Genomic DNA, 12898 nt, shown 5'->3' with positions numbered 1-12898 from the left:
CTCTCTTTATTTCTCTCTCTCTCTCTCTCTCTCTCTCTCTCTCTCTCTCTCTCTGTACTGTATGACCCGTCCCACACTCCTTGCTGTTGACATGCCATGACTCGCCTCAGGAGAAGTTGCTCAACGTTAATGTTTGACAAGTAGGAAGAAGGGCCTTGGCTGCCATATCTCTCACTCTGCTCTGAACAACACAACCACACTCTTTCAGTTCTCCTTCTGCTCAAGGGGGATTGTTTGCTGTTTGTGAAGGAATTACCTATTCAAATACGAAGGAGACAGACAGAAGAGAACCATGGGTGAGTCTTTGAATGCTACCGGAATTTATTTATGTTTTTATCTTGTCCACTGTTTGTTTACTGGGATAATGAAGATTCTGATCATATGACACACATTGTAAGTAATAAGGAATCTGAGGAGTTTTCTTGTCTGCACAAAATGCTGGTGAATTTTAAATGTTTTACTTGGCATGCATATACAATTGCAGCAGTGGTATAATGAAACCATTGCACAACTTGACTAAAATGTTTATTTACCTTATTTAGAGTAATGCTATTTTTTTTTAAGTATAACGTTTTTTTTTATTATGTAAATTAATGCAGGAAATCCTTTGCCTCACTTTTCTGTAATTTGTTTGAGTTTTCAGTGTAGGTTTTCTTAATTGTGCAACAAAAAAATACTGACAATATGTGCTTCCACTTGTAAGGAATTATCAGGACTATATATGTGGACTGCATGATATAGGGCTAGTAGAAGCCCTCAATCAGAGCTGATTGAGAGCAGCTGTGCTCAGGCTGATTGAGAGAAGGTGTGCTCCTTTCTTCCCTTGGCCCTGGGCAACTGCTCATCCAATTATTTATTTTTTTACAGAAAAAGAGCAAAAGGTGTACAGTTTATCTGTAATAATCTACATTTTACTCAAGGCCCATATACTTGGCTATAGCCTCCACTGTAAAGTGGTTCGTCTCGAAATGTCAGTCCATATCACTTGTGATGAAGCAAGCACACCAGCCTTTGTGCAGAGAGTCTAATTTTCTGCCCCATTTACGGCTGCCACTGCAGAGGTGTTGGTGCTGCTCGACTTCCAAGGCACCATGGGAGACGAGCTTACAATGAAGACGGGGGATGTGCTCACAAATGTCACCATGTCCGGCGAGGAGGGATGGCTGGAGGGGGAGCTGAAAGGACGGAGAGGAATCTTCCCAGCCAACTTTGTCAAGGTCTGTTAATATACCGGTACACAGCATTGTATTGTCTCTGTGCTTCCAATTCTGTCCCCAAGTGTTAAAATATGTCCCCTTTTCTTCATGACAGGAGGTGCCAGTCTTTTTGATGGGTGACAACAACAGGGAACCACGGAGCCTTAGAACAAGTATGATATGTCTAAATGATCGGCACTCCTTTCCTTACTGTTATCAGCTTTCAAAGCAGAAAGTAGCTTTTTACACATTGTTAAAAGAAAAAAAAACATAAGGATTTCCGTCTTAAAGAACGCTTCTATATTCTGGGATGTTTAGCTTGTTAAATGCCTTAGATAGTATTTGAAGTGATCAGACTCCAGCAAGCTTTCCTTTTTTATATACATTTTATTGTATTGCACACTTGTGACACTTTGGACCAAATTTGTTTTTGTAAGCAATCTTTGTTCCTAAATGTAACACTTTGTGAAATTGTGTATTATCTATATGCAGATGGTTTAAATGACTTCAAATGTTATATATCTCCATTCAGAATTAACTTCTCATTTGCAAATGATCAAATTTGTATAAAAAGTTTGGCCAGGGTGGTGTCAGCGCAGCAAGAGAGCAGAGATACAATACATGTTCACCACATCCTCACCAAACAAAAAAACAATTTAAAACGTATGAAAAATAAGTATACAAAAACAAATGGCACCTTTAAGACATGCCACAAACGTGAACTGGTACTTCCTCTGCTATCTGTTGTCCACTGTCTCCTATCAAGCTAAACACACCATCATTGAGCTGTAGTTTCTCTATCAGCATAATAACCAGTAGATTAAAAACCTTATGGACTTCTGTTGATTCGGTATCTTCCCAGCCAAGAGGATCAAACAGACGAGGAGATGCGAGGTGGCGTTTGCCTACAACCCCATGAATGAAGATGAGTTGCACTTGGTTGTTGGGGAGACCGTGGAGATCATCAGAGAGGTAAACACTCTCATTTGTGTGTCAAATTGCCATACGGTGCTGCTCTGCAAATGAGCTGTGGTGGCCTTCTGCTTAGTGGCCTGAGACCCTCTTGTTTGCCAAAGCTGCTCAGTAGCGAAAACCGTAGCATTATGTGAATCAGGGCATTGGTGTGAAGTGTTTGCTTAGCCAAGCTTCTGTGGGTAAATACCAAGCATTTCTCATGAGTGTAAGTATTGACTCTTTGGGTATTCCATTGTATTTGTTTCCTCAGACAAATACCATCTTTATGGAGATGCATGTGAAACTGATCAGACTAGTTCTGAGAGTTCATGCCAACATGCAATCTGAGATCTCAAACGGGCCTATTGTAATCTCTAAATATGTATGCTAGATGATTATGATTATGTTCTTTGGCAACGTGTTAGTTCCTCCATGTCATTTTTTACCTTCCTTCTGTTTTTTTGTTTCTCCCTGATGTGACGACTGAACAGATTGAAGATGGCTGGTGGATGGGGCTGAGAAATGGCAAAGTGGGAGCATTTCCCTCAAATTTTGTCAAAGAAATATTTGTTTCCCTTAAAGGTTGGTAAAGCCAAAACCTCCATTTCACTTTTTTGTTCCTTTTTATTTTTATTTGTTTTACGAACATGTTATCCAACCTGAACAACACAAACACATTTTTTTTTTTTTTTTTTTTTTTACAGAAGGCAAGTACGATGGAAAGATCCGACCCAAGCTCAGTGATGCAGTGTTCAATAAGCAGGTATGTGATGAAGTGATGTTTTTGAAACGTAGGAATTGGTCACCTTTTGACTGAATGTACTTTGTTTTTTTTCCTCATAAAGATATCTCAAAGGGCAAGTGTGAGGAACAAAGCCAAAAATGGTGAGGTCACATTTGTTTTTTTAAGTTATACTATTGGCTTCTATGAAGCAATTACAAATTCTCAAACTGTTTAATCATGACCTGTAAACTCAACCATTTAGGGAATACCCTCGTTTAAGACACTGGAAACAAAACAAGCTACACAAGGCTATTTATAACCAGGCACGTCATGTGTTAGGTGGTAATTCCCGCACTTCACCTGAATGGTTTTTGGGTTGGGTCAAGTTGACTATAAACTTAACGCGGCTTGATTATTCACAGAGAGGGTTACATCAGAGGGGAATATCCTTCTGGGAACAGTTTTACAATTGTTATCTCAATGTGTCATTCTTTTTCCAGTTATCCCTTGAAGTAGTAGTCTAATCTACATTAGAACGTTCTTAACAAAGGATGACACAATAAGTCACCATGGTCAAAATGTCTTCTTCCCGTCACACATGCACACAAATGCTCAAGTTCGTTCAGGTTAGTAACCATGTTGTCTCTTCTACTGCGTCTTAGCGGTGGAATGTTGCCAAGTCATGTTTGACTACAAGGCCAAAGCAGAGGATGAGTTGGATCTGAAGAAAGGAGATGTTGTGGTGATCCTGAGAAAGGTTTGAGCAGATTTTATCACTATTTTATGGCATTCCAAAATATTGTCCAACGATGTCACTCTTCCGCTAAATGAAACTCAAAGACTTCTCAGTAAAATTGTTCATCAGCCAAACCAGTTGTGGCACTTTCAAGGAATGCATGTGTACTGTGTTGCATAAGGTGACGCACATGTTCTAATAACCTAAATTTGGCAGTTGCCCAGATCATATGGTGTCATAGAAAAAAAAAAAAGTTTAGAGATGCCGTCCTTGATGAATTGATAAGGCAGCCATGTCTCGCTTGACCGCGTGGTAACCTCTTGTGAAGCAATTTCACGTCCCAAAGGACCCTGCCATGTTTGAGCCTCTAATGTGAGTTTAATCTCCATTTGAAGGAAGCAGAAGATGAAGGCTGGTGGGAGGGAGAGCTAAACGGACGATGTGGCTTCTTCCCGGATAACTTTGTCATGGTGATCCCACCGGTGGACAGTCTGAAAGTGAGTAGACCAAAAACACAATCTCAAGAAGAAGCTCTTGTTGGACTACTAGACCTTCCCTCTTCAAGAGTCGTTAATTTCAAAGAATGCTGCAATGAACCCTTGGACATGCTTTATAGTAATTCATAACTTCCGTGCTTTTTTATTGTTTGGAAATGGCTCAAAATAATGCATGTTTATCTGCAGCTGGCTGGTATTTTGCCTTACTTTAAAGCAAGTAGGCAGCCAAGTGTGCTGTGAGTCAGTGGTGTCTTCAACGTCCTCTGTTTTGGAATTACTCACTGAAAATTCCCTCAGTGGAAAAAGTATAAAATAGCAAAGCCTTTAAATCTCAAGGGGACGTACTTGCCAACCTGTTTTGAGTTTTTCCGTTTCTCCTCCTGTAGTCTGGGAACACAAGCCAACCGCCTGCACGCAACGCCAGCAAGAAACTCCCAGGTAAGAGACACAACATGGATGGTTCACTGATCAAATATAAGCACAGGAACAGAGGCCGTTTGACAGCGGCGTGGGGAGCTAGGCTTTGTGTTTTGGAGGTTCTCCTCTGAATCATGACTTCTGGCAGCAGTGGTGTATTGCCTGGCAGGGTGCTGACAGTTTGGACTGAGATGGGACTGTTGTTATAGCAGATGGGAGGAATTGGCAGCCGAACTGTTTGGGTGATTCTCAGCATTTGGTGTAAAAGCAGCTAAAATGGTCCCCTGATCAATGTCATTATTTTTCTAATGTGCTGCTGAAGCAACTTGTAGCTGATTTAGTGTGGTTCCAAAAACGCATTCACTGGTTAACTACGTCCGTTTCCTCCCATTTTTCATTTATGCTTATTTTCTCAGTGGTAAAACTCAGCGCATTTACTTTGCAATGACTAATTTGGAATCCACTGTATTATTAGAACATTTCGCATAAATAATTTAGGTCCTAAGCCATGTTTATCCAGAAATGTGGACTGGAGCTATTGTAGTGCATTAATGCATACATTTCCGACAAAACAAACGTGTCATATCACAGGGAACAATGGAATGCCTGTTTCTGAGTGGTATATTTTATTTGTTAAACTGTAGATTACTTTAAATATTCAACATTTGTATTGTCAGTCTTGATGTATTTTAACTTTTGTGCTGCCAACGTTTCACTATATTAGTTTTTGCAAATTAACAAACATAATTTGAATCAAGATATGGAAATCTAATCTGTGAGCCACACAGAGCAGGATGTGGCTTCTTTTCAAGTTTCAGCTGTGGAGTGATGCATGTGATGCAAGTTGCAAATTCAGTCAATTTGTTGTACCAACAGCAAAACCTATGTGGTCTAACAGGCAGGTCAAGCAATGCCATACAAATGTCGCCGTCAACTGACTGAATGTCAGCACATTCTCACAAGTTGTATAGTAACAACATTACACTCATTACTGCATTTTTTCCACACAGTATTATCACTCACAAGAATTGCACAGGAAGTCTCAGACTGTAGTGAGATGGGGGGATGGTTACTAGAGTCATGTGACACAGTTCAGGAGTCTTGGAGGAAACAAGGGGGTGGAGGGAGCAGAGGAGAGCTCTGTGTGACAGAGATTTTTCACAACCAGCACAAGAAGCAGCACTTAAGCAACTACTGCTGTGTGGATGGTTTGCTTGAGAGGGGATGTTGCACAATGCTTTGAACACTCAAGGTAGGCTTCCTGTGTTCTCATTCGGTCCATTCTGCACCTCTGAGTCCTCATCGTTATGCAAAATAGACGTGTTTTATCACTTAGATTTGTGTTTATGTTTTTATTACGTGATGCTGTAACCAGGTTCTTCACTCTTCTGTTTAAGATAGATTTGCATAGCAAATAGGTACCTCATTATACCTTGAGTTCACTGAGGCTTCCTAATTCATGCATCTATTCTCTCAGTCTACAAGGCAAAGTCAACGCAGGGACTGTATTCTCTCTAGGAGCTGAGCCAGAGTGACTTAGGCTTGTGAACTTGCTGAGACCCTTGTGAGCTAAAGTGATCTCCACATCTCTGCATTCCCATGCAATTACTTATAAACTAGATTACAATTCTACATTTAAAGATTAAAGACTATTATTTTTTCTCCACCATGCTACATCACAATGCTTTTTGGGGTAAATGCACGCTAATTCCTCTCCTTGACTAGGAGGCTGCCACTTTTTAATGGCAGTGATATAGTTCTCCTATCATACATGGTAACTTCATCACAGGCAGAAGCGTATCAGTAGTTTCAGTTATTAAAGGAGTAGAGTATAGCAAACTTATATTTGTCCGGACGCAGGTTTGCTGAGCATGCATGCCGCTTTTAGCAACAACTTAATTCACTACTTATTTTTCAGGAAAGACCGAGGCCTCAGCGATGGAGAAAGGTTGTCCATCAAAAAAAGGTACAATAACAGTGGCTTTTAATGCTATTGTGACACAATCCTCAAATATACAAACGGCAGCATGACATTTAAAACACCTGCTTTACAGATGATAAACCAGAAGCTAAGGACCTGAGAAGCAATCCTCCAACCAGAGTCAAGCTGCCATCCTTCCACAAGCCCAGCCCGCCTCCAGTCAAAGACAAACCCAGCAAAGTTTTACCCAAGTGAGTGTTTCCAAAAGTGTCTCTGATGAAATACGTATCCCAAGTCTGAGGCATGAATAGTGACTCATTAGCAACCTTTCCAAAGCAAAAAGGGCCTTTAGGAAATGTCAGGAAGACTTTCTCTTCTTTGGTCTGGCACCGGGAGTGGCGCCTTTCTAGATGTTAAAGGTTTTGGTTGCCGCCACCAGTTGCCATGGTGTCCTTTAAAGAAGAATGCCAGGATGCCCGACCTTTAGCGGCTCAGTGGAAACTCTGGGATGAGTCAGATTGGGCCTAAACAGACGAGAGCAGCCCATTTCCTGTTTCCTGAGCAAAACACACACAAACGGGCGCACACACAACTTAGAAAACAAAAACGGTCCTGTCTTGAGGGAGTTGCTAATGAAGAAATAAATTGTTTCCAAGCTAATTTGGAAGGGATACCTTTACACTTTCCTTAAAAAATGTTCTTTATGTTTATAAAGCTTATTTCAAGACTTTGCCTCAAGGCTGATTAAAAAAATAAAATAAAGCTCATAATGTATGTATGTATGTTATTGGAGTAACTCTAAAGATTTGTGCATCAATGTATATGAGGTGTGGAAGTGAAACGTATGCCAGGACAAAATACAGATGCACAGAGATACTTCAAGACTTGAGCTGGCATGCTCTGCACCTGCACCCATCAGTTTAGCAAATTTAAAACCGCAAGTGTTTTTTTCCCCCTCTTTGAAAACCTGAAGTACAGCTTGTGCACCACATTTCTTTCACCAAAGATGCTATAAGACAATCTTCAAGACATTCAGATTTGCCACCCCCTCCCTTCATTTCAATCTTACTCTTTTCGTCTTCAGAACCAATGGCGATGCGGCTCCCATTTCACCTAAAAAAACAGAGGAGGAAGAGAGCGACCAGTTTGATGGCGTGGATCTGCAGACTGAGAAGTTGAGTCATCCTACAGCGAACAGAGCCAAACCCCCACAGAGAAGACCTCCCTCAGGCCTGGTCGCACCGATCAACGTTAGTGACCGACTCTTTATGATTTACATTTTACATTATTTCTTTATGACAACTTCTACTTCAAGTGTGAACAATAGGCTATATAGTGGAGAGTTGTACAATAAATGAATAACCATGGCAAGAACCACTGACCTTCATAACAACATAAGCAGTGCAAACCACCATTTCTGTGGATGACCTTTGCAACTTGAGATTATCACTGCAACAACCAGGCAACTCCCTACTTTATCTTGTGCATACTTGTTAGGTAGAGGTTTTGCATTTTTGTCCTGGAGTAAGATAGACTCTTGAAATGGAACAGAGCTTGTTCAGTGGTAGCTTGCAATTCTAGGCCCATATTCTGCTTTGGTGGTATGTTATTCTGCAGGCCAAGTGTGACGAATTTCCATGTATAAGCAAGGTATGTTATGCAGACCTTGCAGTTGAAAAATGCATGTGCTCCATGCTATGTCACCTGAAATCATAATGGAGAAATCACTGTAAGATAGGGGATAACAATTATTTGCACTCTCAACACAATGTAATGTAGCCACACCATATGTGTTTGAACTAGTTTAAACCAGAGAAAAGGCTCCAGTGAAAGACACACCCTAAATTCCCATGAACCATCCACTTTAGACTAGTAACGGCTAGTTTGGGCCTAGTTTCCAGGTTTTTTTTTCAATTATCGCCATCGTCAGCCGCTTAATCGAGTTGTGTAGCGGGGAAACAGCTCCAGCAGGGAATCAAACTTCCTTTTTCCGGGCCACATTGACCAGCTCTGACTGGGGGACCCCGAGGCGTTCCTGGAACACCTCCCTAGAGGCGCCCAGGTGACATCTTTACTAAATGCCCTTACCACCTCAACCGGCTCCATACGCAAAGGAGCAGCGGCTCTACTCGCAGCTCCACATGATTGACTGAACTTCTTACCCTAACTCTAAGGGACACCCCAGCCACCCTCCTGAGAAAATCATTCAGCTGCTTGTACCCACGACCTAGTTCTTTCATTCATGATCGAGCCTTCGTGACCATAGGTGAGAGTAGGAAGAAAGATTGACCGCTAGATCGAGAGATTGGATTTCGGCTCTTTTTGTCACAACAGGTGCGATAAAGTGCTGCTCCAATTCTCCGGCCCATCTCTCGATTTATTGTTTCTTCACTCAGGAAATAGACCCTTAGGTATTTGAACCAGTTCAATTGGGGTAAAGACTCATTCCCTACCTCACATGTGTCAAACTTAAGGCCCTGGCCCGCGACACGTTTTGATCCGGCCCGCAAATCAATTCGGCCGATTTGAATCAATTAAATTATTATTATTATTATTTTTTTAATTCTTCATGGAGGCTGTGCCATATCCGCACGTCGCATACGCTCCCAACTGTTAGGAAATGTACGTGGCTTACAGCTAGGAATGTCTGCTGAAAGTTCCACAGCTCAGGATTTTAAGCCATGAATTGATGAACTTGCATCTAAAAAGAGCTGTCAGTTTTCTGAGGGCTGGTAATAGGCCAATATATGTGGCTAAATAGCGTGCTAATATTGATGATTGATTGTGTCAAGTTTCTAAGGATTAATGCCAAAATTATCTGGTTTCTAACTTTTGCTTTAAGTTACAATATAGCCAACTAGCTAACGTTAGCTAGCTGCTGATAGCCCACCCCTTTCGTTTCTAATGGTGGCTTGGCATTTCATTGCCTATGTAAAGTGTCATAAATAGCTAACACTCGTGCTGCGTCATGATTCCTAAAAAAACATGTGATGTGTTTTGAATGTGCAGAAAGTTTTGAAAAATCCAGGAGAATAAATATTGTGGCTCAATCCAGAATGCCTGAGAGCCTTACTGCATTATAGTCCTTTATAATTGTTTCACCAGGAACCTGAATGTTGTCTTTTCCTTTACAAAAATTAATACATTTCCACCATAAATTGATACCGAAAAGGCACAGATCGGTGGATAAAAATCCACCAGAATGCAGGAAATTGAGTGTTTGACATTCAAAAATTTCGGGGGGTGCATCCCCATACCCCCCCACCTATAATTTGTCCCCTGAAAATGTTGAAGCGAAAACTAGCCATTGTACGCAGTTTATATACTTAGATATGTTCTTTTTATTTTTCGATTTAAAAAGAAGGTATGTCAGTCTGGCCCTTAGTGTGATTATCATATCGTAGAGTGGCCCTTAGTGAAAATTAGTTTGACACCCTGGCCTACCTGGAGTAAGCATTGGGCAACCCACAGATTTCCTGCTGAGAACCAAGGCTTCTAGGGGTTATTAAAAGTTATGCTCAGAAATAAATAAATCACTTTCCTAAAGTAATGTTTTATGATTTGCACTGGCCAGAAGGTGTTGAGTTTGCATGGGTAGAAAACTAGTTATCAAGGAAGGTTGTGAGGAATTGTTTTTAATACGTTCTCCATTTAAAAAGCATGGCTTACTCTCCTTTGCAGGTCCAGAGTACCACTGACCACACAGAATCATCGACAAAAAAGTTTCAAGCAGACAAATTACCTGACCTGCAAAAGGTTTGTGACACTGCCTGCCTTCTGGATAGAGTACAGCACTTGTTCCACTTTTCTTCTTTTTTTTTTACAAGCGTCACGTAAATGTTGTTCATTGGTCTTTAGAATGTCATGCAAAGTAATTATGACTTCATTTCAGGGTTCAGAAAATCAACCATCACCTGCAAAGCCTGATCCTCAACCCAAGACACAGCCTCCTGTTCGACCAGCGCCTCCCAAAGTAGTTGAGGATAGCAGAACTGTGACCCAAAAATCAGAAGTAACTGTTGAAAGCCTTCAGGACGAAATCAAAGAGCTGAGGATGGCTCTGGGGCTGCTGCAGACACGACATGAGTGAGTATACGCATGTGTGATGTGTTTGAAAACCTGATAGGGGTAAAAGAAAAGTAATGCTACTGTACTTTGTCATAAATCACAAAGAGGTTTTTCATAACCATTGAGTTCCCCATCTTCCCTTACTGAGAAGGAGTAGACTGAACCTCATATTTATATTGTAGTTTGTGGACACTAGCATGCACAGGAAGTGACCAATCAAAACACTAATAGAGAAATACAAACGTTGTACAAAACAAAAGTGCTTCACCCATAGTAGTTTCATCCCCCAGAGTGAACCCTTTTAAAATGTAAAATTGTCATTTAATAAATTTGTTAAAGAAAACAACAACCTTGATTATCGCTGCTAAAGATAAACCCTTTAAATCTTAATGCGACAACACTTAAGATTTTTTTTATTGGTATGTATTCATTAATTCATTCCCATTACAAAAGTATAATTTTAAATTCATATAGTTTTTTTTTACATTTTAAATACATATACTACACATTATTCATCCGCCTTGACTTGTTGTGTACATCTAGACATACCCGTGTCTGCAACCTCCTGTTTTTGTTTCCGTCTCGTTTCATCAGGCGAGACATGCAAGAAGTGAAAGAAGAACTGAAGGAGGAGAGAAACAAACGAATGGCACTGCAGGTCAGCAATACGTGCCTTCAGTCTTGCATCCATTCATACTTATTGCTTGCTGCGTATTGCCACAAGAAAAAAAAAGTTATGGTTACCAAGATCATGACTTTGGTGTAACTGGTTGTTCAAATAAATATCTCCTTTTACCATACAGGAGGAAGTACAAGGTTTGAAGATGAAGCACTGATCCAAACACGTACTGTGAGCGTGCTGCCTGTCTGACACTGTGCTGCATTCTTAAACAAGATGAACAATTTATTTGACGTGGAATGGGGGGATGGCGAAGACAAGCGAGCTTTCCCCACTGCAGATGTCCAAGCTGGGGATGGCAAAATAAGAAAGTACAGTTGGACGTATGATCGAGAAATTCCCGCACTGGAGCAGAGGAAACTTGATCAATAAAATACTTTTATATTTATATATATATTTGTATGCTGGAAATAACAAATACTGGGTTACCCTTGGTTGCAAATTACTGTTTTACATTCTTTTTTTTTAACCGTCACCTTTAATACTTTTATCATAGGTTTACTGTATTTTTTTTTAACATTTACGTCATCAATGCCTAAGCAGAACATGCAGCTGTGAATGGGAAGAATTATTGTGGTGCCATTTGCAATGGGGGCATTGTTATCGGAATGTTGATACCCGAAATACTGAAAACATGGGCCAACATGCAGGTGATATTATACACCAGAATGTAATGCTAAATTAATCCACTGGGGGGCACTGTATGACAATTCTATAAAAGAGATGCTAAACTTTTCAGTGAATGCTGGATTACTGGACCTTGCATAAGAACACAAAAAAAAGGTATTTAAATAAATGTCTTTGGATTTAAGCAAATGTGCTGATGGTAAAATATGTTGCTTTTATGAAACAATATCCTAAAAGAAAGTTATACCGAGTTTCTTGTCAACTGCACTTTTGCAATTGTGAGGAAAAATCATCCAGAGAAATCACTCAAGAGAAAAACTGACTCACTTTGAAAACTCTGATCACAGTGACTCATCTCGATGGATGTAAAAGCATGTGGGAAGAGAATGAATGAGAAACTCTTTGCAGCCGCCATAGAGGGAGTTATTTAACTTGGCCATGTTTGGACCACGCCATCTTCAGAGTAAGCCATGTAGGTTCAGTTATTGGCTCCAAATGGTGGCAGTGGAGGCGGTGGTGGTTGTGGTGGTTTGCTCCTGTCTCGGCCTACTAGTATTGCCCACTGTTGAGCACATCTGGACGACATCTGGAGCTCATCAGGGACCGGGTGCTTCTGAAACTGCCATGGGAACAAACTATTTTTAAAAAACTGTGTTGAATAATGGTCATAAAGGGAACACTCCCTGTTGGACACTGGGTTGAAATAAATGAAACTAAACAAAGGATCGGTTGATATTGCAAACATTTCTGAAGTTATCTAAGTTATGCAAAGCCCTCCAAACTGTTCAATAATCTTATGTGATGATGGATGCTGCTTACACTACATGCTCGCCCATAAATTAAAATACACAGCTTGTTCAAATATTTGAATCACTAGGATGAAGTAGTGTGTGTCTCAGACAACAGCAACACAGCACACTACAGTGCACTGGTGCTGAAGATGGATGGAACAGTTGGGAGTACTTACTGAAAACAGGAATTTTAGAGTTGATAGCCAAATACAAAAAAAAATAGTTAAAATTAGAATTTGAGAGAGTAGCTGATCTGGCAAAGAACAGTTTGCCTCTCAAAGAAAGGGT

General features: G+C 40.5%; 1 protein-coding gene across 1 annotated transcript; it reads left to right on the top strand.

Moving 5' to 3' along the window:
- Positions 1–127: 127 nt before the first annotated feature.
- On the top strand, positions 128–12514 carry sh3d21 (SH3 domain containing 21). Its single transcript, XM_080040182.1, has 17 exons — positions 128–296; positions 1060–1217; positions 1312–1369; positions 2059–2168; positions 2642–2732; positions 2855–2913; positions 2996–3035; positions 3537–3631; positions 4006–4107; positions 4494–4545; positions 6443–6490; positions 6579–6696; positions 7530–7695; positions 10127–10201; positions 10338–10531; positions 11108–11171; positions 11317–12514. The coding sequence occupies exons 1-17, from the start codon at positions 293–295 to the stop codon at positions 11347–11349; spliced, it is 1467 nt and encodes a 488-aa protein (XP_079896308.1). The 5' UTR covers positions 128–292; the 3' UTR covers positions 11350–12514.
- Positions 12515–12898: the final 384 nt, after the last annotated feature.

Source organism: Ammodytes marinus (genome assembly GCF_949987685.1).
Source record: "Ammodytes marinus genome assembly, chromosome: 13".
Lineage (NCBI taxonomy): Eukaryota > Metazoa > Chordata > Actinopteri > Uranoscopiformes > Ammodytidae > Ammodytes > Ammodytes marinus.
This window is presented reverse-complemented; position numbering and strand designations above follow the sequence as displayed.

Coding starts and splice junctions, on each gene's coding strand:
- sh3d21 (XM_080040182.1), top strand. Junction 6,491..6,578: donor AGGTTGTCCATCAAAAAAAG/GTACAATAACAG, acceptor CCTGCTTTACAG/ATGATAAACCAGAAGCTAAG. Junction 7,696..10,126: donor GCCTGGTCGCACCGATCAAC/GTTAGTGACCGA, acceptor TCTCCTTTGCAG/GTCCAGAGTACCACTGACCA.